The sequence below is a fragment of the Suillus clintonianus genome, assembly GCF_016758775.1.
Source record: "Suillus clintonianus strain FC179 chromosome Unknown DEU56scaffold_24, whole genome shotgun sequence".
In the NCBI taxonomy this organism is placed as follows: Eukaryota; Fungi; Basidiomycota; class Agaricomycetes; order Boletales; family Suillaceae; genus Suillus; species Suillus clintonianus.
Window position 1 is genome coordinate 337,667 of NW_024539248.1, and position 25,902 is coordinate 363,568.

The 25,902-nt window shown below is 48.2% G+C and overlaps 9 protein-coding genes across 9 annotated transcripts; 4 read left to right on the top strand and 5 right to left on the bottom strand.

Moving 5' to 3' along the window:
* The first annotated feature begins 1,864 nt into the window (after positions 1-1,864).
* On the top strand, positions 1,865-3,992 carry DEU56DRAFT_271408 (O-methyltransferase-domain-containing protein). Its single transcript, XM_041345397.1, has 10 exons — positions 1,865-2,158; positions 2,209-2,216; positions 2,267-2,586; positions 2,636-2,816; positions 2,872-2,993; positions 3,046-3,228; positions 3,280-3,304; positions 3,353-3,394; positions 3,454-3,654; positions 3,702-3,992. The coding sequence occupies exons 1-10, from the start codon at positions 1,972-1,974 to the stop codon at positions 3,801-3,803; spliced, it is 1,371 nt and encodes a 456-aa protein (XP_041210038.1). The 5' UTR covers positions 1,865-1,971; the 3' UTR covers positions 3,804-3,992.
* A 329-nt stretch (positions 3,993-4,321) lies between these two features.
* On the bottom strand, positions 4,322-6,374 carry DEU56DRAFT_900588 (uncharacterized protein). Its single transcript, XM_041356519.1, has 4 exons — positions 6,174-6,374; positions 5,926-6,050; positions 5,849-5,869; positions 4,322-5,799 (listed from the first exon to the last, which is right to left on the bottom strand). The coding sequence occupies exons 2-4, from the start codon at positions 6,010-6,012 to the stop codon at positions 4,465-4,467; spliced, it is 1,443 nt and encodes a 480-aa protein (XP_041210039.1). The 5' UTR covers positions 6,013-6,050; positions 6,174-6,374; the 3' UTR covers positions 4,322-4,464.
* A 291-nt stretch (positions 6,375-6,665) lies between these two features.
* DEU56DRAFT_911271 (FAD dependent oxidoreductase) lies at positions 6,666-8,519 on the bottom strand (the record flags this gene model as incomplete). The annotated part of the gene is made up of 8 exons (XM_041357270.1): positions 6,666-6,774; positions 6,827-6,936; positions 6,988-7,026; positions 7,074-7,289; positions 7,338-7,709; positions 7,769-8,070; positions 8,126-8,140; positions 8,195-8,519. 8 exons carry the CDS (start codon positions 8,517-8,519, stop codon positions 6,666-6,668), a joined length of 1,488 nt encoding a protein of 495 aa, XP_041210040.1.
* Positions 8,520-10,933: 2,414 nt separating this feature from the next.
* DEU56DRAFT_271565 (uncharacterized protein) lies at positions 10,934-12,372 on the top strand. The gene is made up of 4 exons (XM_041345398.1): positions 10,934-11,219; positions 11,274-11,665; positions 11,719-11,845; positions 11,897-12,372. Exons 1-4 carry the CDS (start codon positions 11,085-11,087, stop codon positions 12,176-12,178), a joined length of 936 nt encoding a protein of 311 aa, XP_041210041.1. The 5' UTR covers positions 10,934-11,084; the 3' UTR covers positions 12,179-12,372.
* Positions 12,201-12,662, bottom strand: DEU56DRAFT_271636 (uncharacterized protein). The gene is made up of 2 exons (XM_041345399.1): positions 12,323-12,662; positions 12,201-12,274 (listed from the first exon to the last, which is right to left on the bottom strand). The coding sequence occupies exon 1, from the start codon at positions 12,627-12,629 to the stop codon at positions 12,402-12,404; it is 228 nt and encodes a 75-aa protein (XP_041210042.1). The 5' UTR covers positions 12,630-12,662; the 3' UTR covers positions 12,201-12,274; positions 12,323-12,401.
* Positions 12,663-13,522: 860 nt separating this feature from the next.
* Positions 13,523-14,560, top strand: DEU56DRAFT_271732 (uncharacterized protein). Its single transcript, XM_041345400.1, has 2 exons — positions 13,523-14,306; positions 14,361-14,560. The coding sequence occupies exon 1, from the start codon at positions 13,607-13,609 to the stop codon at positions 14,273-14,275; it is 669 nt and encodes a 222-aa protein (XP_041210043.1). The 5' UTR covers positions 13,523-13,606; the 3' UTR covers positions 14,276-14,306; positions 14,361-14,560.
* A 1,817-nt stretch (positions 14,561-16,377) lies between these two features.
* Positions 16,378-18,601, bottom strand: DEU56DRAFT_940479 (uncharacterized protein; the record flags this gene model as incomplete). The annotated part of the gene is made up of 10 exons (XM_041358892.1): positions 16,378-16,549; positions 16,602-16,777; positions 16,826-16,996; positions 17,048-17,209; positions 17,257-17,594; positions 17,641-17,896; positions 18,010-18,219; positions 18,270-18,286; positions 18,353-18,421; positions 18,478-18,601. 10 exons carry the CDS (start codon positions 18,599-18,601, stop codon positions 16,378-16,380), a joined length of 1,695 nt encoding a protein of 564 aa, XP_041210044.1.
* Positions 18,602-19,311: 710 nt separating this feature from the next.
* DEU56DRAFT_940482 (uncharacterized protein) lies at positions 19,312-21,458 on the top strand (the record flags this gene model as incomplete). The annotated part of the gene is made up of 6 exons (XM_041358893.1): positions 19,312-19,458; positions 19,525-19,839; positions 19,896-20,098; positions 20,174-20,753; positions 20,790-21,208; positions 21,296-21,458. 6 exons carry the CDS (start codon positions 19,312-19,314, stop codon positions 21,456-21,458), a joined length of 1,827 nt encoding a protein of 608 aa, XP_041210045.1.
* Positions 21,459-23,165: 1,707 nt separating this feature from the next.
* On the bottom strand, positions 23,166-24,923 carry DEU56DRAFT_271765 (uncharacterized protein). The gene is made up of 3 exons (XM_041345401.1): positions 24,665-24,923; positions 24,585-24,605; positions 23,166-24,527 (listed from the first exon to the last, which is right to left on the bottom strand). Exons 1-3 carry the CDS (start codon positions 24,770-24,772, stop codon positions 23,187-23,189), a joined length of 1,470 nt encoding a protein of 489 aa, XP_041210046.1. The 5' UTR covers positions 24,773-24,923; the 3' UTR covers positions 23,166-23,186.
* Positions 24,924-25,902: the final 979 nt, after the last annotated feature.

Sequence of the window (25,902 nt, forward strand, 5' to 3'; positions counted from 1 at the left end):
CAGTCTTTTCCAAGACTGAGGGAGATTTCGATGGGGAGAGACATTAATTCAAGTTCGTTGATCGAGACGGAGAATCAAAGGTGAACGTGAGCGGGGCATGTTGTATGTAAAAGAAAAGGATGAGTACGTACGAGAGTGACGTCGATAGTTATATCTTAATACCTACTGGGGGCTCCATATCTTGGCGCTCGCGGACGGATTCGGTGTGGTACATGTGAGTGATGCATAAGACAGAACACACCGAGGTGCATCGAGATTCGAAGCACTGCCGCTAACATTTTCTCAGCAAGGCACCTCCGACCATAGCATGTAATCCTGAGCGACTAGCAGGTCACCATCACTCCTTGCCATCGTCTCTTATTTCCCGACATCGTCCTTTCTCCATTAGAATAATGCCCCACGAAGAGGCTGAATTAAGCACGTCAGCAAGACAAAGAGAAGCGCTGTTAGACTCACCAGCACGCGTTACACCTCTTCGAGCAGAAGCGAAGGATCCACCACTATATGGTGCACCGTGACAGCACCGCCGCCAGGACGCACTTTGGAAAGGTGAGCAAATGTACTGTGATACTACTTTTGGTCAACCTATGTTATAACACAGACCAAACATTAGTGTTATAGCAATGAGCAAACCAGCATGAGGGCATGATGTCGAGCAGCGTGAGAGGTGCGTCCTTCAGTCTGGTTGCAAGTTGATCTACGTTTTGCCAAGACTCGGAGGTGGTTTTAAGTTAAAGTTTAAACTAAATTCAAACGCCTCCGCTTTTGGCAGCTCTTAGGTAATCCTGTGCGGGACCAGCTTAGATCCTTATGTCAGAACTCCGACGACCTCCCAGACTTCGAATCGTCCCAGAGTCTTCTCGCCCCATTCATCATCACGGGTTTCTTCAACCGTGTCCTCACAGCACGCTAGAGCTTTCTAGCACCATCTCAGCGCCCAACCACATTTACTACCACCTCATACCACACCCTTTAGTACCTCGAACTTCCCGTCGTGGTACGGGTTTCCGCACTTCGCTCACTCTTCAAAGCACACAGTGTGCGCCACGATATGCGCGTAAAATGGGCTTTTGTTGTGCGGTGTGCACGGGGGGCGAACATTACCATCAACAAATACAGATAAGTCACCGACAAGTAAGATATCTCCTGATAAGTGACACAGAAGGTGAGTAAACGTGATGATAAAGTTAGATTATGTGTTGCACACTGATGATTGAACAACGTGAAGGGATAGGGCCCTGTGAAGGCCATATACGAGCTCACATGTCCATTATTGAATGTACACTTGATACGTGAGCGTTACTGTCGCAGGAGAAAATGACGACAATTCTATGTACATGTTTCGTTGGGTATCACGATGTTGTCCACTGACCACAACATATTCGGTCTAGTTCCACATTCACTGCGCCGTGTCATCACTCAAGTATACGCCTGGGGATAGAGCATTGGTTTTATAGCAATGAGTACACCGGGATGGTCCTATAGCTTAGGAGGGCCCTGCATCCCAAGGTGGTCTATGTTTTGGATGGTTGGTGATTTGAATTTACAGACGATGACAAGATGATGGTGGTGTGTGGTGATACAGCAGAACTCCGATGCCCAGATGCCTGCCAGTCATGTTCCACTACCGGAGATCGAAAGGTTCCAGCTGGCAAACACGTATGATCTGGATCGTCAGTGATTGCAAGGGGAAATCATCAAAGCCTGCAAAAAATTGTCTCATACGCCATGTCTATTCCCAAATGAACAGTCGGTAATGCATCCAGAAACAAGCCTTATGCAGAGGATGTAGATGACTCACCCGTTGTAACAATCGTTATAACAGGAATCACTTTCACAATATTAATGAGGATGCCACCAGTACAGCTCCGTGTATCGACGGGCCGGACACCGGAGATCAGTACGAGGGAAGGTAGGTAAAACATATATTAAGGCCAAGAGACTTTCTCTTTTTTGCCAGCAAATCACATCATGGCCCATGCAGAACTTGATCGACTCCAAGCATGTTTGAACCTCGCACTCGATACCTTCCGCAAGGAGATGGACAAGTCTCAGCTTCCTCCCCTGAGCCAACACAGCTCAGTAGAACACCCATTGGACGACCCAACAACCTACCTTCCAAGCACGGCGCTATTTGAAGCTCGGCGCCTCTCTCTAGGTAAGTCGTCGTGCTTCACGCGCACCAATGCATAACCCTAATTCCTTTAGCATGTCTGGTCGGTTCAAACCGAGCCCTGCCTTTGATTCATCTGATCGCCTATTCTAGGGAGAGCTAAAGAACCTTATTCAGCCGCCTTTGGATAAGCGCCTGGATGAGAAGTACACAGCCTATGTCGTTGCCTCTACCGATATCCTCATCAAGACCGATATCATCGACTACTTGTCTGGCGTTCCGAATCCCTCCGAAGGTGCCCCAGCCACTGAGCTGGCCTCAGCATTCGAGCTTGATTCTCATAAACTCGTTCCCATTCTCCGCTGCTGTGCAGCCAACGGTTGGGTGAGGGAGACCCGTGATTCCTCATTTGCTCTGAACAGATGCTCGCGCACTTTCATCAAAGGTCACCCAGGTCGGAGATTGAACCTTTCGTACGTTTTCGCTGTATGAGCGCTCGATAAGAGGCTAAATGTCGAGCAGAACGCCTCGGTTCATGTCGTTGGTGTCAGTCATGCCACGTTGGGTGACGGAATCGGATTGGAAACTATCACGTTCTCCAGCACAGACAGCTTTTCAGATCGCGTACAAGACTCCCTTGAAGTTATTCTCCTGGGTTATGGAGAATCCACAGGCCCTCGTTCGAATCTCGGATCATCTTCAAGTCAGTCATTGTGTGTGAGAGTTACAAAATCGCTCATTGGACTTTGCCGTTCTAGCTCTTCGGTGACATGTCTACTCCGAGTATCGCAGCAGACTACCCATGGGAACAGCTGGAAACACCCGTCATCGTTGATTGTGGAGGGGGAAAGGGTGGTCTAGTTTCGGCTATTCTAGATGCGTAAGTTGGCAAATATCAGGTCCCTATTCGCGAAATCACTCAATCACGGCAGGCATCCTTCCCTTCGAGGCATAGTTCAGGACACGGAGAATGTTGTTGCACTGACCAGTACAAAAATGAAAGAACACCGCCCTCGTGATGTTGAAAATGGTACACTCACGGTGGAAGCCCACAACTTTTTCCAGCCTCAACCACGCATCGGAAACGAGTATAGCTTCATTATGCGTCATATAATGTGAGTAATTGTTCGCCTCACGCTGTTTTGCTTACACCAGTCCTACGAAAGGCATAATTGGCCAGACGAAGAAGCGGTCAGTGTGGTGCATCGTACTTCAGTGGCATGGCTGACTTTGACTCAGGCAGTGATATTGGGAAACGTAGTTAGCGCGCTGGGTCCCAAGGTAAATTGCCGAATTCGCAGACCGATGTGCTATGTCTGAACGTCTGAATCGTTTCACAGTCGAAGATACTCATCGTCGACATGGTAACTGTCCCGAACTTAGATTCGACTGCTACAACGAGCACCAATTCGTTCTTACTGGACGGCGACGCTAAACGCCCCGACTATAGCATTCAATCGCACTTCGGTTCAGCGTCCCAACTAGTTAACACTTTGTCGATGCACATGCTGACCATGATGAACGGTTGCGAGAGGTCTTTGGTACGTGGGCAACAAAGTTTGACTATGTGTTGCTGAAGATTGAACAGCCCGAGTGGGAGAAACTTGTGAAGGGTTGCGGGCTCCGCATCACGAACGTTTACCCGCTGCGAGCTCACACCTCCATTATTGAATGTGCACTGGACTCATGAGCATTTCTGTACAGCAGTGAAGGGCGAGTTCCAGACATATTCAAGTAGATTTGGGTGATCCTGGAATCGACGATATATATGACTGTTTGCCCCCCATCGGGGATAAATTCAAACAAAGGGAACTCATGTTTCGGGACTCTAGATGGTACACTTACATTGACATCCTCCGCGTAGTAGCCCTCGAGCCAGACAAGACACATTTGTCCTGATAAGCCAAGGCGCGCTCAGTGAGAACACCTCCTTCCAGTCCTTATTCTGGAGTCGAGCCACTCAATAAGGTACGAGCAACGACTGCGTGCTTCCACAGACCAGTTCTTCAGGGAGATTACTGGTGCGCATATATACGAGACGAAGTTTTGATCCAGATCAAGCGTAACACTACATATGATGGTGCTCTTGCTAGTGATGCACATCACAATATCACTGCGAAGGCCGTACACTCAATATCCATACTGTACTACGGCGACTCTGAAATCTGGATCAGTTGGTTGTATAGATATCATCTACAGATGTTGGTCCTATCGCACTCAAATAAATAACTTAGGTAGAACTGCGAAAACAAAACATACTACAGAGCTGGTAGCATACAGTACTAGTGACACAAAACACAGAGTATAGCCCTTTGCAAAAGTCCGTGAAGCTCGATGTCATTCTTCGTCGACTAAGTCTGCTTGAGCAAAGTGTGATCTTGACGCATGGGATCCACTACTACATCGAGGGAAGGGATGAGGGCAACGTATTCCGCTCGCTGCTCATCTGTCATCATCACTCCACCGCCTAGATTCAGGCCCTCCAGGGGACAATTCGACCGTGCCAGCAATGCCTTCAGCTCCGCGTGAGGCCATGGTTGTGCAAAGCGAGCTTCAAGCTCCGAGTCGCACAACTTGGGGGGTGGGAGGGCATCGAACAGGGTGTGTATCTGCGATGATTCTATATAGCGAGCTTCAAGCAAGCGTAAATCGGGAAGTGATAGAGCATCGAACAGGCCTGATAAATGCTCCGCGTTCCTGAGGTGATGAGCGATGCGTAAAGATCGAAGTTTGGGGTGTATGAATAGTTCGATGGGTTGCATTCGCAGGCTGACGCCTGTACGAATCGTTAACGAGGAGAGGTTGGGGCATAGATGGAGCAAGTGGGGGACTACACTCAGTTTATCTATGGTGACCTCGATATTTGTCAGGCGTGCCAATAGGGGAATGGCAGCAGAAAAGTCCTCTAGGTTGAACATTGGAAATGTTACCTTGAGACTGCGCATGGCGAACAGCAATTGCGACATTGATTGTGCAATGCGCCGCATTTTACAATTATCGTCCGCATATAGGGTCAGTTCCTGAAGTGTTGGGAGGTCTTTGAACATAAGTTCGGGTTTGCCGGCCTGGAAGACAAAACGGATATAGAAAGACGAGATTTGATTGATGTATGGCTGAATAAGGCCTCGGAACTTAGTGATGGAGTCATTTGTGTCGCACCAGGCTTCCAACGAGAGCGGAAGTCCTCGTGATCGCTTGAGCCATAAGTCATAGCAAAAAGCCATTGACTCCCAGTGTTTGTTGTCGTCTTCGCTGCTTTGCAACATCAGCCTGCACCATAAATTGGACGTGCCCACAGCAACCTCCCTCCATCGTCGACATATTCTGGTCAACAACACAGGAGCTAGCCTTTTTGATGCGTACGGCAAGCGACTAGTTTCTGGGAGACAGTGAACGAAAATGTGGGATAGAACTTCAGTTGGCAAGCGCCAGAGAGCCGATACAAGTTGTTTGTGCAAATTCATGGACTGGGTGATCTTGTCCTTCTTTTCGACGAGTTGCCAGTGAAGAATTTTGAGGTCGTCCATGGCTGTTTCCAGCTCTGAGATCTCATGCAAAGTTGCATCGAACTGTTGTTGGCGCTCGTTAATGATAGCGCTAATACTCTGGTCTTCAAGCTCGACGACAGAGTGGTTGGTAATAGTGGCAACTCTGCGGGAGTACGAGGTTTCGAGGTCTGCAGAAATCTGGTCACTGTCAATAACATGGCATTCGATATATCGGAATAGTGCATACAATTTCTCGTGAACGTGCAAGCTGAAATGAATGGTTGTTATTCTCGGACACGGGTGCTTGTAAAACTTGGCACTTACGGTATTTCGCAGCGTACCAATGATGTCCGATTCAAAGGCTGCAGAGAGACTCACTCCTGAATTGGCCGTACCGTCAAGTGGCTGCATCTTGGACCTTGGTAGCTAACACGTGGGCAAGGTTGAAACTGTAGAAGAGTAGAATGATTAGACTTGGTGAATCGTGAGCAACGCTAACTGTTGATCAATAACTCACTAGAATGATGATGTATTAATACGGTATACGAGGTATATGAATAGTATTGCATACCTCTGATGAGCGAAGGGTACCGGTAGAACAACGCAAATCTCCCTTAGGTAGACCTATCTGAGGAGAAGGACGATCGCAGTCGTTCCAATAACCAATATTGAGGTGGTGACCGTCTATAAAAGCTACGGCGTTGAGCCCGGTCGATGGATGGCGTGAGGTGCTTAGGAGAAAGAGTACTTTGTAGCACCAAGTACACCAACGTACATACGCCAGCAAAGACGTTCGAGGCACTTCCATGAGGGAATCCGAACGATAATCTTGGAGTTCGGGTCGAGTTCGGGTCGGAAAATTATGCAGAAGAAGGTAAACTGCCTTCCCCTTGAATCTATTATTAGGGTCTGCCTTACGAGAGACTACTATGTGGTACCTTCGCTCGAGACTCTTGTTAGTTTACTACATGACCTGGTTAGCGGGTATCTCGATGTGGTCTACTGACCACAAGCACATCCAAGCTTTCCACATTCCCCACCCTAACGTCGTGCTTGGTAAGATCTTACTCAACTCGTCTGTTCCATGTCAGATAACGCTGTGGAAACCAATCAGGCTCCTTCCACTCTGTATTAGTTATCTCAGCCAGAATCATTTGCGCGACGACTTCAGCACTGGAAAATCATATGAAGCGAACCCGACACGGCCAATCGCAAAATAACTTACCACCCAAAAGCGCGCGGCATTCCGTGACCGGAATATCCTGCGGCGATGTACTGTTTCTTGTACAAGTCTTTCTCTGAATTGGTTACGAGTAAGTCTGCCACGGGACCAACCTAGCGAGGAACACATCAACGACAGTGTTTTGTAAGAGTTCTTGCACGCACAAACGGGTCTCCCATCTTCGTATAGCCCATGATACCAGTCTAAACCCTCGTCAGACAGATCCTCGCGCAAACAAAGGACTGCCTACCCATTCCATCTCAGGCTCCGAATCCGGGTCATACTTACCTTCGAAGACAGACGGCAAGAATTCGCGAAGCGCATGACCAACGAGAGGGTGCGTTTGGGAGTCGTTGTCAACGTATAACTCGTAACTAGGTTCCGCGGCTTCCCGACCACCACCTATGATGATTAGCGGTTTCTCGGTGTCATGTGTTACCGGTCTGGGGAACCAGTATGCAAATCCCTGAGAGAAGATCGGTCACGACATACGGGCTAGGATGGAGTCGCTTACTTCGTTTCCACTCCAGCCGGTTGTCTTTATTTGATCTGCGCCGACAGAAGCACGGGTGGCCATTACTTGTCCTCGAGTGGGTATGATTCCAGCTGGACCTGCGAGAAAGGGAAGGAGATGGGAGGCATATGCATTCGTGGCATGGATGACACGGGAGCACGATATGCTACTCCTGTTCGTCACGACTGTATAAGTGGAAGAGTTGTTGGCCGTTTCATGCGTGACGGCAGTCACCGGTGTCCGAGTGTGTAAGCTGAGGGAGGCGTATTGCCCAGCGTGTGCTTGAGCATGCTGATACAGTCTAGTGACGAGTTTCAGCGGCCAGACATTGTGGCCTGGTTCGCGGAATCCTGGGTAAGGGGCGCCATATTCCTGGTTACAAGCCCGTTCGAATCAGATAGTCCAGAAAAGTGATCAACGAGGGTAATTACCGCCTCGACTTTCTCCTGTGGAAGCCATTCTACACCATCTAGATTGAGCCGCGCTTGGCGAGCCATGTCATAGTCCTTGTGCGCGTCTTTTTCTTCCTTATCCGTGAACAGGATATTTATGTGTCCACCTTCTATGAGGTCGATATCGCTCGTCCAGCCGTTGTCCTCTATGATTTTCACGAGCAGAGATGCAGTGTGTTCTTCGAGTTCATAGGACTTTATTGCCTCGACAGTATCGAACAAAGCCTGACGTTGAGAAAACTCGAGGAAAGCGGCTGGCGTAAGATGTCCACCATTCCTTCCTACAAACAATATCCTCACACAATGAAGCAAGGAAACAAGTAATGCTCGACGCACCGGTCGCTCCTGAGCCTAAAACGCGTCAGTTGAACGAAAAACACCATGATAAGCATGAGACAGACTGACAAAAATCTCTTGCTTCGAGTATCACGATCCTGAGTGGGTGTTCGAGGGAAATCGAGGCTTTATTCAAGAGTTCGATAAGGTGGTACGCGACGCCGACGCCAGTGATACCAGCCCCGATGATGCAGACGTCTGCCTCGCTTGGCAGAGGATCTTGGCTGCCTTCACCAGCGAGCGGATTTGCGTCCGGAGAGGAATCGATCCAGAATGAGCGGGTTGGATTGCGCGATGGGAGTTGAGCAGGAGGAGTTGGATGTTCCGATGGCGGCGTCTCCAATACCTTCTGAGAATGTTCTAACTTGCCGAGTATCTGAGGGTTAACAGGCATTATTGACCAACTGAGAAGGAAGTATAAAACGAGAAAGGTCCGGCTTCTCATTTCCATGAACTCAAGTCCCAAAGATAAGATAACATGACCATTGGGCGGCTGCGGTCTGGAGCTTGGAAGCGCTGAAATTCAGTTGAATCACAACAACCACAAATATCGCTTGTTATTTACTGTAACGGAGTAAGTATAAGATGAGACGACTCATCAAACTGATCCAGCGATTCAACCAGTCGGTGTCGCGAGACTAGACATGCATAGGCATGGTTGTGTAAGTAATGATTTCGGTGGATGACAAGCCTAGGTCTACAGGTTTACCCGCTGGAGAAACGTGATCCGACTGTTAGTAGCTTGAAGCTGGTGAACTGGTGAGAAGGGAAGAAGAAGAAGTTGCCCAGGGTGGAGCTTTGGGTGCGCTCTTGCTCCTCACGAGGAAAGTTGGAAGCTGTTGGGAGGTCGGAGATCCCACGCATATTCTGCTCAGGAGATCGCAAATTCATTCCGTCGCATCTGTTGTACAGTGTATGTGCCAGTCTGACGGTGAAAGATCTTCCATCGTCGAGCTGACACACTGACCAGCTGCGAATGCGGTAAAGCCATCCACCTCTGAGCAAATACCGTCTTAATCATTTATCACAGTGCATAAAACAGCAGCATCCACAAACATGCGCATTACTGGCATCACAGTGCTCTTCCGAGCACGAACTGTAGAGACAGCGCCTTTAATCATCTAGATGGGATACGCCAATGATTTTGGACACATCCAGGGCCAGGACATAGCGTTTTCGAAAACATGCTTAACTGAACTCGGCAAATTAGTCGCAATAGTTGAGGCAAGGAACGCCGTGACCCGCTGTGCAAGCGCCTCGGCGAGTATGTTACTTCGACTGGCTTGCGAACAACTATAGACCGCATAAACACCAGTCGCTGCGAGGCAGTACATCACTCTCGAGCATAATTCCGACCTACCTTGCGGCGCTGCACCACAGCATGCATGGTGCGCCGACTGGCCGAGAGGTAAGGCTAAGGCTAAGGATCGGGACCGGAGTAAACATACCTTCCAAGTGCATTCTAGTGCGCAGGCCTCAAGCCTGAATAAAATACAGTTTGAACCAAATCACAATGATGAGACGAACTTCATGGGATCTATCATCTGCCAATGGGGAACGTTGGTCAAAAAAATGCGCGTGACAGTGAGTCACAGAGTTGAATGTGTTACCTGTTACAGGCTGTTAGCGTTCCTCGGAAATGATACATCATAATCGGCTCTTCTATCCTCTATACTTCGGCCTCCATCCATACTTCGAGTAGGCTCGTGACTAGCCTGGCGGATACTACCACGGATACTCAAGTGGTGTAGCCAGCCTGGTTGAACTCGGAATGGCGTGGCCGCAGGGCGAAGCGAGGAGTTCGACCCGTCTGACTACGTCAAAATATCTCGCCATCTCAAATTGACGCAGTAGTCAGATTGATTGCGAGTCTATACTTCGAGTCGTATCATGATGCAATTTCGGAACGCTAACAGGCCACGCATCACTGTCACGGGCATTTCTTTTGACCACCCCATCACATTCCATCTTTATCTTATAATTGTGATTTGGTTCAAACTCAGGCTAGAGGCCTGCGAACTAGAAAGCGCTGTGGTCTTTTAACTCCGGTGCCGGTCATTAGCCATAGCCTTACCTCTCAGGATCAAACGACTGTCTTCATCCGAGTCTAAACTCTGCCTAGGGGAGTTCGAGTCCAGAATTTCACACATGCATATAGCGAATCAACGCACTCTCATGACTCTCTCACCGGTTCGTCTGATTTCCTGAACTCATTTTGCCTATTAGTTTGTCTTGATTTTCATATGAGAGTTGACCTTCATTTCAGCTCACGTCTCTCTCCGCTTCCACATCTCAGCATAACCATGCAAATGAGCAGCCTCCTGTTCACCCCTTTACCCCTGCTCGGTTTTGCTACAGGCCCAATAATCGGGTCGCCATCTTGGCTCTCCACGCCATAATGCTTGAGGTACGGTTTGCCTCATAGACGGACTGGTCACGAGTCTAGCTTGATCTGGCAGCAACTCGGTTGCGAAAGTACTATATATAGTGCAACTTGCAAGTATAGACATCCTAACTCGCCAGCATGTCGGATTCTTATTTCGAAATGGCCGTCTCCTTGCGGCTTTTTGACGCCAACCCAGTAAGTGCAAGTCTAGGGTTTCGTTTTCGTCATATTGATGCGTGACATCACCCGGTTATCCCAAACCCCTATAGTCAACTATCAACATCATAGCTCCGGAATAGCTGTACACCGAATCTTATTATTTTTGCAGTGTCTCATTACTATTGACGGTCATTAAACCAGCTATTTTAGGACTCCATCCGTGCACGATCGGATCCGAGAACGTTTGTGCGACTTCCTATCAATCCTGATACGATTTCAAGGGGTATCCCACATTTTCCGGCACAAGTTGAGATCAATCCACGCCTATCCTTATTCGAAACTCAACTCGATGGCTCAGTATAAAAAGCGGCAGAGAGTAGTATTCAATTTGTCTGCTGTTCAATTTCCACCAATATGTCAACCCTCACAATCCCGAAACTTGCAGATGAGCTCTTCTTCCGGCCCATCGTAATATCAATGAACAGCTTAGCCCTGTCTTCCCTTATGTCCTATATCATGTCTGCCAATGGAACTATCGATTGGAGATCGGTATGCTCGCCAATGTAATCCCAGAGAATATGACTCATCCAATTGTCTTCACAGATAACCATCTGCGTGACATCGGACATCCTTGCGATGGGGGCTGACCATCTTAGGGATAAAGAGGAGGAATTCTCATCTGACCGCAATAACGCAAACGACCCTCGCCTCGCCTCTTGGTTTGGATATGCACGAACCTTCCTCACCGCCAGCGCTATGCTCCTTGCACTGGCACTATCTCTATGTCCACTTTCGACCCTCCTCACTACGGCAGCCTTCATAGCCCCTGCCTTGCTCTGGAACACTCCGATCAGCTTCAAAAAGTTGGGGTTGATTTCGAGGCGCCTTCTCGGGAGTTTTGTTAAAGACAGCCACAAACCTTCGACATCTACGCCCATTCTGGTTATCAAACGCGTTCCTGGGATGAAAGCCATATTTAGCGGTATCATTCGAGCGTATGTCTGCATATATTCCTTGAACATTGAACGCATATATCAACGCTTTTCAGATGTGGAATCTACACTGTTGTCCTCACCGTATTGTCAGGATCAGGAAGTCTGACTAACACACTACCATCTCCATGGAGTACTGTTCAACTGATAGTCTGGTCGACGGTTAATCGTTCATGCCACGCAGTAAGTAGACAGTACATGATCAAAGGATTTGACCTTGAATTATGTCTATAGGCTATGAATGATGTCCGTGATTTTGAAGACGATCTGAAGGCCGGCGTCCCCACCATACCTGTCCTTCTCGGATCCGTCCGCAAGACAAAGGTCATATTGACGGCTTGCCATGCGCTCGTTATGTTGGCCTTCATCGAAAATCCATACATCATGGGAAGCTGCTTATTTGCCACAGCTCTGGTATGGGCGCTTGACAAGCACTCGCCGAAAAAGGCGTTTTTGCTGGGTTCTCATTCGCAGTCCTTGTTCATTATCTGGTACTTTTTGACGAGGGAGACTTAGCTTTTCGCGTGGAGGACGAATATTATGATGGCATAGGAACGGTTCTGGCTTGAATGCAGATCGTTTTATAGAAGGATATGTCGACTCTCATCTGTCCTATTTATTGTGTCAGCCACTAGAGACTAGACGGTTAGGAAGACATACATATGCTCAGGCTATACTCCAAAATTACGAGATCTGATGATGTAACCGATGTGCATGATCTTTAGCGCCCAGTACTATCTTACAATGGGGATTGCGGGAAACCATGTCTACTACCCAAACGACTACTTGGGCCACCGCAAATTAGAAATACAATCGCGCTGCTGGGTATTGATCGAGAAACAGTAATACCGCACCCAACGTAGGGCCCCTTCACACCCTGCGCCCTGTACATTGCTTTCGCGGTGTCAAGGAAGATTGGCTTGGGGGGATTACTGCCACGAGGACTCGAGTCTTCCTCGGTCTGCATCGTACTCTTGATGCTGCCGGCGGGGAGTATTAGAAAGTGGAAAATTCCGCCTGCGCAATGCGCACGCGCCAGATATATAACGCAGATTCCCACGTCTCACAACAATCCAACCGTAAGTGCACGTGCGTTTTCTTTCGAACCCTTGCCGTCCTCAACCTATATAGCCAATACATTTCTCAAGCTGCGGTGTACTACAGTCCACTAGTATGTGCCAATCATTGTTGACGTCAATTATGACCTGTATTTGCAGCCAAGAGAACCGTCACTCAAAGTATATCATCGACTTACAATTCGAGGTCAAAGTGGAAATTTTATTTTGACAATGATGTTGATAATATAATGTAGGTCCTGCCCGGTGCTCTATATACAAATTGCGCGGGGAGGTCCCGGGATCGAATACATTGGCAGCACCTTGATCAATTATCACCACATGGGCGTCATGGCCAGGCAGCGGAACAATACATCACACGTCGAACGATGAATTAGAAAAGTTCTCAATTCAAAGATGGCTCACTTCTCCGAGTCGATAAATGCAGTACGCAGTGTATTTCTATGTCCAACCATAGGCTTCTCAGCGGCTGGTGACGTGTAGCATACAACCAGTACTGATACTTTGTTCGCAATAGCCTCTATGTATTGTCTGCATTGGCAGATCATTTACTGGACCGTCATAGTGGTCAACGCGAGTGGTCGCTCAAGTTCGTCGTCATTGTCCGCTTTCACAAGCGCTTCCATGGTTTTTACCACCATGGTCAAGCCACGGGCCCTCACAGATATGGCGATTAATGCTACCCACGGCATTGTTTAGTCCAACGCTGCGACCTCGCTGTGGGTGTTTGAAAACAACGTCCACACGGTGCGTCCACAGCACTAAATTATTTAAAGGGCGCGGTTCTACAAGGTAGCTACCACGTTCGCCCCACAGAGCGCTCCTTCACAGAAAACGAAAAAAAACAACTCTCTCCCTTATCCTCATTATGCCTCGCATCATACGACTTGCTCCTAACGCTGTCTTGAGACTCGGTCCGCCCTCTCCAGATTGTTCTGACTCTGATACGTGTCAGATAACTGACAAACCAAAACGTCAGGACACGTCCTCGCTCAAAATCATTATTCCCGCGCGCATGAAACGCCTCGTCAAGCATCAGCGGCGCTCCAGCTCTTCTGAGCGCTCCGACTCAGAACTCCCCTCAGTAGAAGAGTCACGAAGCCAGACAGACAAAAGTCAGGATAAATCAGACATGCCGCGTCTGACCATCAAAATTAGGCCCTTGCAACACCCGATTCCCGTTGCAGCGGATCATAACTCGGGCGATGGTAATGCACAGGACAACGAGAAGGAGGAGACCCGAAGCCTTACCGAAGTAAGTGGGGCTGAATCGGGTGCGCCTCGTCTGCTTATTAGACTTCAGCCCCGCCAGAGTGTTATCGCGACGGATGACAACTCCGACGATGGTAATGCACAGGAGAACGAGGAGGATAGCAGTTACTCCGAGAGTTGCGACAATGAATCGGCGGAGGAATACTTACCTCCACGTAAGCGCCAGCGTCGATGTCTTGAAGCCATCTCCAACCTCCCGTCATCGCGGGACCTCTCCCCCACTTCTGCTTCCCCTAAGCACAATAAGGGAGTCTACCCACTGTAAGGTGTCTGTGTCAATAATACGAACATCAATGGTTCGTATTGTATGCTTTTGCTTGAATGATTTGGAAGCTGATGATATGTCACAGAAATATTAGCTGGGTGCTATAGATGTCCTTCGTTCGAAGGGCAGTGAAGAGCGATTGGTGGGGAAGATGAAGGTGTACAAGCGCAGCCGCTACTGTGAAATATTTACGACGTTAATGAATTGGATTCGGACAAAGCATGGTCACAAATTGATTTTCTGTGACGGTATGCTTGATCTTGTTACCCGTTTCTGAAACAAGGCTTATTTTATTTGTGCTTATGAACTTGTCATCTCTATATATTAAGATCCGGAATCCAGAGTCCCCAGACTATCAACTGCTCAGAAATAAACCTAAATACGACTAACCACTTAGTATCTTACATGGCTGCTCGTTATGCTCTCTTCGTCTCGTTCTTCTCCCTCTTCCAACACGCTCGTGCCACCCGCCCTGCAATGCCAAGATGGAGAATGGAGTGCTCGCTGTGTGCTTTCCAAAGGCTGGACCGGACCAACAACCCCAGCAGGTTGCGGTCGCGTGAAGATGGTGTGGTATTTGACTGGGCTAACCCATGATCGTCTCAGATCTTTATGATTAGCACGTTGCATAGGGTGGAACAAGGATTCTGAAGTAATAAAAACGGTGAAGACCCCACCCAATCTTTTTTCAAATAAAAGTACTATTGGAATCATGATGTGCAACTAGGACCGTAGAAGTGGACGCAGATTTATCAACGTTGTCGAGAATTACGCTCCATTGCAAGTATGTTGACCTTTGATATTTATATGTATATGGTCGTGGATGAGATGGACTTCTCCTGTCTAACACAAGGCATAGTGGATTTACCACTACTTTCAGTGAAGGAATAAGGGTAACGTATTATGCTCGCTGCACATTTGTTATCGTCACTCGACCGTGGAAAATTCAGGCTCCCCACGGGACACTTGTATTGTTCAGCTGCAGCAATTCCATCTTGGCATTCCATGACCAGCATATCCAAGTCCTGCGGCGATGTATTACATATTGTACAAGCAAGTCTCTATCTGAGTTTCAAGTCCGCTAAGGGACCAACCTGGCGAGAGACACATCAACGGCCAGGCCATACTGTCATATTAGTGCATTAATACGTGGTAGTTACAAGATATATGTTGTGCATTAACCATTCTAAGTATGATGCATTACCGTGGTGCATTATCAGTGGCAAACCCTAATGCATTAACTTGTTCGGATCCAACGTTTCGATTCCGGTAAGCACTTCTGCTATATAATAGCGCTTGCTGAAATCTGCTGCCAGTTTCCCTCCTTTGTACTTGCCTGCTATCCGGAGTGCTCGAGCCTCTTTGCCACGTCCGCTGGTGCCTTCCTTTCCTTTATTTTTCCATCAGGAAAACCGTCCCCCCATAGCCTAGATGTAATTAGCCTAATTTCTGATAATTCTGTAAATTATGACAGTTTGCCGGATTATAAGAACTCTTTTACTGGTTTGTAACTTTGACATATTTGTAACTAGCTTTTCGCATATTGTTCTCAAATACACAGTGTATGGCTAGTGTTGTGAAAATTTTCAGTCCCTTATATGAGTTAGCTGTTCCTCAGGTCCAGCTCGTATACACGAAAACAATTAATTGTGATTAAAAAGAGTGTAGTCAACACGATGTATGAGGGTTTTCTAATTTTATGAGAGAGCGTGAATTATTTACTGTATTAGACAACGAGAACAGCAATGATAGCCACAATCGATCACCTACTCCTCCATCCCGTCGAGATCGAGGAATGGAGATGTGTCGGTATCATAAAATAGACTCGGAGGAGTCGAGTTTCCATCAGGAAAAAATCGAAGTGCTACATAGCGCTACATAGGCTACATACTGCTCGTAGGCTCATTGCAGGTCCCCCCCCCTACATAGCGCTATATACCTCAGGCTATATCATTATTTTGCTACATAGTATCCAGTATCTCGAGCATCAGCTATGTAGCCCTGCTATGTAGTGCCACATAGCCTCCAATCGTACACCAACTTAGTTCATACCACTCAAACCAATGAGAACAATGATATGCATTAATGAAATTATTATTATTCTACTCGTCTTCGCATCCGTTGTGCTCAGATTGACTACCATAATCCTCATCCTCATCATCAGTCTCATTCACACCACTCCCCTGCTGGTATTCGCGAATGGCATTGTGAATCTCATCATCCGAGAGACAGTCTGCATCTCCGACATCAGCCGGATCTACCTTTGCGTGGATTCTGTACCGTCGTCAGCAAATCTGCGAGAATTCAATAATAAAAAAACACTTACCTCCCATTATCGTTGATCTCCTTCAGGATACCATCGAGAATGCCGTGGTCCTTCGTTTGCACATGGAATTTCTTGAGGTTAGTAAGGTGCTTGTCATAAGCCTCCTTGTACTCGCCACACGAAAAACTAATATCTATTCGCTCGCCGTCGGCCCATTCGTCGACACAACATTCTGCCTGGCATGGTTGTTAATTAGCGGAACAAAACAACTTAAAGTCACTCACCGCTGCATACACTAATGCCAAGGCAGGAACGGGAAACAGAGTAAATAGCTTGTCGAACATTACCCCCTCGTCCTTCTTGTTGCTGTACCAGAGCAAATTTGCTGCTTTCTGGTTCAACTTCGTGCGAAAAAGCCCGCTGCAAGGGACCTTTGCTTTCTCATCTCCGAGGCTCTTCCAACAAAGTATAAGTAGACTATATGATCCAGCATACTAACCACTCACCCGATAACATAAACCGAACTTGTTCTTGAGCTGACGGGCCAGTCTGCGGTTCCTGGACTTGACCGACTCCCGACTGCCGTGCTCGAAGCCGTAAATATTCTCGACAAGAGAACGGACCTTCCCTTTCACCTGACTGGTGAGATGTGATGTGTGACGAGTAATCTAAAGAAAGAGATCAGCAGGTGAAATAATATATATAAATCACTTACAATTTGAATGATCTCACTATTGAAGCCCATCTCAATCTCATAAGCGGCACATCCCTCCTTCCATGCCTCCTTCGCCCACAAGACTTGAGTCATGCGGTCTGGGTACGCATACTCAGAAGCAAGCCGCGCGCAAAACGAGCTAATGGAAAATTTGATTAGCTGCTGCACAGCTACCTCGTAATCACGTGCTGCGACTCGGCCTTTACTCTTCTGGATTTTCTGTGGCAGCCGCTGTTGCTGGGGCGAAGGTGAGTCCTCAGAATCGCGCATCCGTTTGTAGCGACTGTGATTGCTGTTGCCCTCGCTATCTGAGGGTGATCGCGGACGCTTGTGCAAGCCTTAAATCATTCAGCTGCAGTGTTCGAGCTACATAGTATCACTCACCATCACAGTTAGCACTCTCCTCCCCATCTCCATCCATGAACACGTCACTATCACCTGCGTCATGGTCGTTGTAGCGATCTTCATTGTAGTTTTCATGTCCATCATTAGACTTGTCCAAGTCATTGTCCAAGTCGTTCGGATGGGCAGACTCCAGCTGGCGGAGCTGCACAAGCTCCTTCGCACGAGCAGCCGTCAACTTGCGAGGTGCAGGCGGGGCCTTCAACTCGTTGATTAGTGCATGAAACCAGACATAAGGCTGATGATACATACACTGCTATTGGACATGTGTCCGTGATTGACAAATCCAGAGTCCTCACAAATGAAGCATCAGTGTGCGCTGCTAGAGATTAAGTTAAGTATGCAACTCACCTTGGTCAGGACATCATCCTGCCAGCCACCAGGCTGGGTAGTTTGCACTGGTGTGTGCTTGTCTCGTCTTGAGGTTTGAACGGGCGTGGTCGAGGTTTGGACTGGCTGGTGCTTGTCTTGCGGGGGGACCCTGCTAAAACGAGGCCTCAAATCCAGCAGGGCATCGGCCGGGACACTGCCTTTTGACAGGCTGACATTTTGAGACGAAAACTGTCAAATGATTAATGTTAGCTAGCACAAGGGAAACAATAGGTTCTTACCTGGGCGCCGTCATGACCTGAACGTATATAGTTAGCAGATCAACGATGATGTGAAAGCACACAACACACCTTTGTCGACACACTTTTACGTGTTGGCTTGATTTTACCTTGAACGTTTTGCCGACGGACATCACGATCTTGGTCTTCCTCAGCTAGATATGTCACAGTGAGCAGTCGGTCTAGCAGTACATACACAATGAGAACTGACCTTGATAAAGCGCTCTCTCTGAGGGACGGCGGTCACGACGTTGACGCTGTGAAGTAGCTACTACATCAGGGCCATTGTTAATCAGTTGGGTCAGGGCTTGACGAGTGGGGCCTTTCGAAGACATTCTGAAGGTACTAGTAGGAGGGATGAGTAGTTTGAGTCGTTGAGAGACCCTTTATAGTGTCGCGCTAAGTCATGCTACAAACAAATCAACAGAAAACGCGACATCAACAACGCACTTGCATTGAATCAACAAAGTACACGCCTTGATCAACAGAGTGTACGCACCTTGATCAACAGAGTACGCATCTTGATAGATGATGGCCCCAGCGCGATAAGGAGTGATCGACAAAAATTTTCATGTCCCGATTGTGCACCTGGATTTGCTAAGTCAGCTGGGTTAGACTTGATCGAGCTGTTGCTGTCACTCACGTCGGGATTAGTTGAGTCGGAATTTTCAGCTTGTAGGCCTATTGCCCAACCATCATGTACCATTGTAACTTCTGCCTCAAAGGCAACTTCAAGAGCGCAGGCGCCGTTAGCCTCCATATCAGCAAAACAGCAGCCTGTAAGCACCAGATGGAACGGCTCCGTGAGTGTGAGCAAATAAGAAAAGAGGCGACCCCCGGAGGTGACTCGGACGAACCTGGAGATCCTATGGACATTGATGGAGTTTGGGACATTGATGATGGAGTACCTGATGAAAGACCCCTGCAAAGACCAGGCGATCAGTATGTTGGGCTTGAAGAGGTGGAAGATGAAGAACGAACATGGATGCGCTTCATCCAGTCGTACCCTGGGCAAGTCGCACAAACACTTGGGCAAGCAGAAACCATGTTCCAGGACATCCGGGCCCAGCAAGAGGCTCAGGGCCTAGAACCTTGGGCACCATTTGCAGATGATGAGGAGTGGGGGTTGGTCAAATGGCTGGTCTCGCGTGTTGGACACATAGTGATAGATGAATTCCTGAAACTGCCAATTGTAAGTCAGATTCACGCTATCGCTTCAAACTGATCAGACACTCACAAATTATGGACTGGGACATAGACTAGCCACATGAACACATCATTTACGAGCAAATATTCGCTGCTGAAAGCCATTGACAAACTCCCTTGTGCGACCAAATGGAAACTGAAGAAGATCAGCGTGGTGGGGAATAGAACTGCCAATGATGGGCAGCGGGAGACAGAAGACCTCGAATTGTGGTTACGCGACCCGGTGGACTGCATTCGTGAGTTGATGAGCAATCCAGAATTCGATTGTTGCGTCTCGTACGCACCAGAGAAAGTTTTTGCAGACGAGGAGGGAAAGACACGCGTTTTTGATGACATGTGGACCGGGGACTGGTGGTGGGAAATGCAGGTAAGCTGAGGTGCAGTCTAAACAAGGGGGAAAACGCACTAAGTCCATTCTCACAGCATAGATTACCCAAAGGGGCGGTGGTAGCGCCAGTGATCCTGGCCTCGGATAAGACCTCCCTATCGCAGTTCCGTGGCGATCAGGAGGTATGGCCCGTGTACTTGACACTGGGCAACATATCTAAAGACATTCGCTGTCAGCCGTCGAAGCACGCAGCCATCCTAATCGCGTACTTACCGATATCCAAGTTGGAGTGCTTCACGTGAGATGTTCGTTCAGTCGAACATTACCGGTTATTCCACTACTGCATGGCTCAGGTGCTAGAGCCTTTGGTGAGTGCGGGTGAGAACGGAGTGGAAGTGACTTGCCCCGACCATCAAGTGAGGCGGATGCATCCCATTGTAGCTGCATACATTGCCGACTTTCCGGAGCAATGCCTCGTTGCCTGCTGTATGGAGAACAGGTGCCCAAAATGCACTGTCGGGCGTGACAACCGCGGAGATCTGAAAGAGTCAGCGCCACGGAGACGAGAGACGACAATGACAGACTTACGGCGTCACTCTGAGGGTGAAATAAGTAGTGATCAGTTCGAGAGTGAGCTGGGGCTACGTGCAATTTACTCACCTTTTTGGGCCGCTCTCCCGCACAACGACATCTTTCTCTGCATGACACCCGACATCCTGCACCAGCTGCACAAAGGTGTGTTCAAGGACCATCTCGTTAGCTGGTGCACGAAAATAATTGGCAAGGACGAACTCGACTTACGTTTCAAGACAATGAGTTCCTACGCAGGATTACGGCACTTCAAAAAAGGAATCTCGAAACGCAAGCAATGGACGGGAGCTGACTACCGAGAATTGGAGCACGTGTTCCTGTGTGTCATCGCAGGTGCTGTTGACAACAGAGTTATAGCGGCTGTGCGTGGAGTGTTGGATTTTACCTACTACGCCCAGTACCAGTCCCACACCGAAGAAACCCTCTCTCGCATGCAAGCTGCACTGGTGTCGTTCCACGCCAACAAGAACATTTTTGTCGAGCACGGTGTGCGGGAGCACTTCAACATCCCAAAAATCCATTCCATGGTACACTACACCAATTCTATCCGTTTATTTGGGAGTGCCGACGGTTTCAACACCGAGCTCCCAGAACGCCTCCACATAGATTTTGCCAAGCGTGCATATCGTGCGTCCAATCGCCGTGACTATGTTATTCAAATGACTACGTGGCTACGCCGTCAAGAATCTATCTACCTTCAAGAATCTATCTACCTTCAAGATGCTTATCTGCATTGGCGCACCTCACAAAATTCTGCTAACGAAGATTCACACTCGCAGGACTTGGACTCCAGTATCGACTCTGGTTCTGATCGCGAGTCACCTTCGCCAGCAGACCACCACCACCTACCCCAGATACTTCGTTTCACCATGTTCACATCATCTCGCGGGTATTTTGTCCCTAGGACATGCCCATTCCCCAATAGTGATGTGCCGGCCCGGCTTGGCCTGAAAGCCGCGGCTTTGGCCTGGCCTAGGGCGGCTTTGGCTTTGCAAAACCTCAGGCCGAGCCGTGAGCCAAAGCCAGGCCAAAGCCGCGGCTCGGCTCAGGCCCATCACGGCTTTTGAAATGGAAAGTGATTAATTTTGAATAGACTAATGTGCAGACAGGGCGCGAAAACTCACACATGCACTTCAAGTATTCATCCAACGGGTTACATCAAACAAGTTCTGCAAATCCTACCCTTGTATTTGCGTAATCGAATATTGAATACGCGTGACGATCGTAAAATCTGCGGTATAACAAGATCGTCATCCTGGGCACCATATAGCATTTCTTCCTCCTAGGTGCGTGACGATCGTGAGATCTGCGGTATAATGAGTTCGTCATCCTGGGCGCTGCAAGCGAAAGATCCTCAAAAGAATCTCGGTAGGGAGTTCAGTAGCTGGAGCGCGAGCTTTTGGGCCTGAATCCAAGAACAGGGAGCAGCTACGCGCGATAATGATAGTTGAAAACGCTGACACACACACTGTGGCGCACAAGACAAGCTTCTGCATATCCACTTGACGAAAAAGGCCACATATATGTCCTCTTCTTTTTAGGGAGGCACTATGGTGCTGGATCCGTTCAACTATTCCACACAAAATATGCACACACACACACAAAGGATTTACACCCACAGAGTCGCATACCGTTGCCGAGATGTATCAGGATGCTTTGGGATTAGTGTGACTTCCCGTTTTGGTAACACCGCACGACGACAAAATGCTCGAGCTCGCTGTCCTCAACAGCGAGCTCAAATAGTTGCCTAATCCTTCACCCTTTTCACTAGTTCTTTTGAGGGAAAAAATCAACTGTAGCTAAGTAACAATGCTATTTTGACCATAAATCTTCCATACTTCCAATATTCACCCATTCCTGTCATATTTCAAACTGGGCGCTCTGAGGGGCTTATTATGGGCTCAATTAATGATGTATTTATTGTATAAATATATTAGAACTTCTACAAAGCCAGAAGTATGCAATTAGAGTCCAGAAAATACCAGAAAAGCGGTCAGGGTGGGGGGAGGAGGAGGTGGGGAAGGAGGGTTGTGTTGTCCAAGAGTAAGCATAGTTAAGCTACAGGTGATTTTTTTCCCTCAAAAGAACTAGTGAAAAGGGTGAAGGATTAGGCAACTATTTGAGCTCGCTGTTGAGGACAGCGAGCTCGAGCATTTTGTCGTCGTGCGGTGTTACCAAAACGGGAAGTCACGCTAATCCCAAAGCATCCTGATACATCTCGGCAACGGTACGCGACTCTGTGGGTGTAAATCCTTTGTGTATGTGTGTGCATATTTTGTGTGGAATAGTTGAACGAATCCAGCGCCATAAGGCACTATGATCATGCTTTCATCCAGGCACTCATTTGAGAGTCTATGCACACTGCTTCAAGTTTACGTGAAATCGTATGTTTCGATCTAAGAATACATTCAGGGTGAGCACTCGTATTTTACCAGAGGATTTACAAGACAACAAGACAAGGCTGTGATCGCTGACACTGGTCAGTGCTGAAACAAGTGCGGCGAGTCCCAGCGCGTCAGATTGTTTGTCTTACGGTCCGCACGCGTGGCAGTAAATTATATGTGTGTGGATGGCAGGTGTTTAAGACCATAACCGGAGATGCTGCAGGCTTGTGAAAAAAGACAATCGCACCTTCTAGATACTCAGGCTGGTGTTATTGGTCAAAGATTGGTCCATCGCACTCGAAGGATAAGTTCATGGCTTGGGTAAACCTGCGAAGAGAAACACTCTACGAGGCTAGTAACATACAGTAGCGACATAGCAAGTATAGCTTTGCACAACTCCACGCAGCAAAGTCATCTTGACGCATGAGATACTACTTTGAGGGAAGGGATAAGCGCAACATATTCCGCTCGCTGCTCATCTGTCGTCATCACTCCAGGGCCGAGAACCAGTTTCTCCAGGGTACAATTTGACCGTTCCAGCAATGCCTTCAACTCCGCGTGAGGCCATGATTGTGCATAGCAACCTTCAAGCTGCTGTGAATGGAGGGATGGGAGCCATTCGAACAGTTCGCATTCGTGCGCTTCTATATAGCGAGCTTCAAGCACGCGTAAATTGGGGAATGATAGAGCGTCGAACAGGGCGGAAAAATGCGCTGTGCCCACAGGGGGTAATTTGGGAGAAGCACGGTATAGTACCTTGTCTCCAGGGTTAAGAGCGATGCGCAAGGATCGCAGTTTGGTATGCGTGAAGGGTTCAATGATTTGCATTTGCTGGGTGAAGCCTGAACGAATCGTTACAGAGGAGAGGTTGGGACACAGACGGAGCAAGTGGGGGAATATATCCAGTCTGTTTATAGCGACCTCGATATTTGTCAGGTGTGTCAATACCGGAGTGAAAGGAGAAAAATCCTCGAGTTTGAACATCGGAGTTGAAACCCTGAGACTGCGCATGGTAGACGACAGTGGCGAGATGGATTGTGCAATGCGTGGAATTTCAGAATGCTTGTGCACTGATAGGATCAGCTCCTGCAGTGCTGGAAGGTCTTTGAACATAAGTTCGGGTGCGTCGATGCGGTGGAAAGCAAGGATAGAGAGAGAGACGATTTGATTAATGTAAGGCTGGAGAAAGCTTCGTAGCTTGATGGAGGAGCCATCTGCGTCATAGCAGGCGACTCCCATCGAGAGCGGAAGTCCTCTTGATCGCTTGAGCCATAAGTCATAGCCGAAAGCTGCAGACTGCCATCTTTCATTGTGAACTTCCCCGCCCCAGAACTGTATCCTGCGCCATAAACCAGGCACGCCCACAGCAACCTCCCTCCACCGCTTGCATATTCTGGTCATCAGAATGGGAGCATCATCTTTTTTTGCGGGCCGCATGTCCTGGAGGAATTGCGAGAGACACTGTGAAAATATTCGGGATAGGATTTCAGTTGGCAAGCGCCAGAGAGCCGATACCAGTCGCTTGTGCAAATTCAAGGACTGGTTGATCTTGTCCTTCTTTTCGACGAGTTTCTGCGTGAGATATTTGATACTATCCACGACTGTTTCCAGGTCTGAAATGTCATGCGATACTGCATCCAACTGCCGCTGACGTTCGTTGAGGATGGCGCTGATACTCAGGTCTTTGAACTCGATGACAGGGCCGTTCGTAGTCGGAAAACTTCGGGAGTACGGGGTTTCGAGATCTGGAATCTAATCATCGTCAATACCATGGCACATCTGTTATGCCGTAAATCGGAATAGACATACGATGGCTCGTGAACCTGTGAGCTGCAACGAATGTTTATCATTATTCTCAGACACTAGTGCTTGAAAAACTTGATACTCACCGTGACGATGTTTCGCAGCGCACCGATGACATCCGATAATGATTCAGATGTCGCGCACTGGCAGAGACTGACTTTTCGATTAGCTGCTGTACCGCTAATTGCTTCCATGATATCTTGAACCTGAGTTGTTAACGCGAGGGAAAGATTGGGACGGTAAAACACTAGAAGGAGTAGACTCGTTCCTGCACTTAATGCTGGGGTAGATCGCCGTTTACTGATAAGCCTGCCAAGCTCATCGATGGTGACAAGGTGTAGCGTTGATAATTTAGCGTATGCGGCTCGAAGGCAACGGTGCAGCTAGGAAGAGTGTTATCGGTCCAATAACACAGTAAAACTGGTATTCGTGGGTCTGGACCGTCTGGCTCGTATTAAATGTACGTGTTTCGGTGCCATTAGAGCCCTTCGGGTGAACTAGGGACAAAGCAACAAGGGATAGGGAGAATAGTATAGACTCGGGGCAGATATAACTGTAGGGTTCGGAAAGAATGTGTCACATGAATACAAAGGAGCGACGGTGACGAGGACATATGTCAGAATCACTGGAAACAGACAAGGAACGGAACGGTAAGTGAAACATTCAGATGGTAGAATGGGGCGCGAGAAAGAGTAGGCGGCATCCCATCCCCGACTCCACTTTAGTGGAAGAGGGTTTTGTCGTAAGGAAATGACTATTTCTCTGCAAACGGACCCGTGGGTATGGGAAAATGTGGGTGTGGGAAGATGTGCGCTTGCTTAGTCAGTGGTGGATGTAGGCGCTGTGCCACCTGTGGCCTTTTTGCTTTCTCCTCGAAACACTTGCAGATACACTGAAAGCATGGCAGGCACATGTGAGTATAATTCGTTTGTTATATAAGTGTTATACGAATGAACAAATAAACAGCTCGAACCCGCCTAAGAGCACAAGATAGGACCTGTAGTCAGTTCAATCATTTCAAAAAGTTTGAACGCGTCGCGTCGGCCACTGTGACAAGCGTCGCGGCCGCACTTTTCGACGTCGCCAATAGCGCCCACACGTGATTCTTACCCCATCGAGAATAATTGCGAGGGTCCACATTCGTGGCGTGGGCGTATACCAAAGTATAACATATTATTCGTTCAATGATTCTCTGAACCCACCTCGAAAATGCCCCCCACTACAGGCCAACTGGAAGAAAGTCTAAGAAAACTTCAGGTGAGTGTCTCTTCAACTTACATCTATTTAGCGTGTACTGCCACTCATTTTGTCTAAAGATCACTGA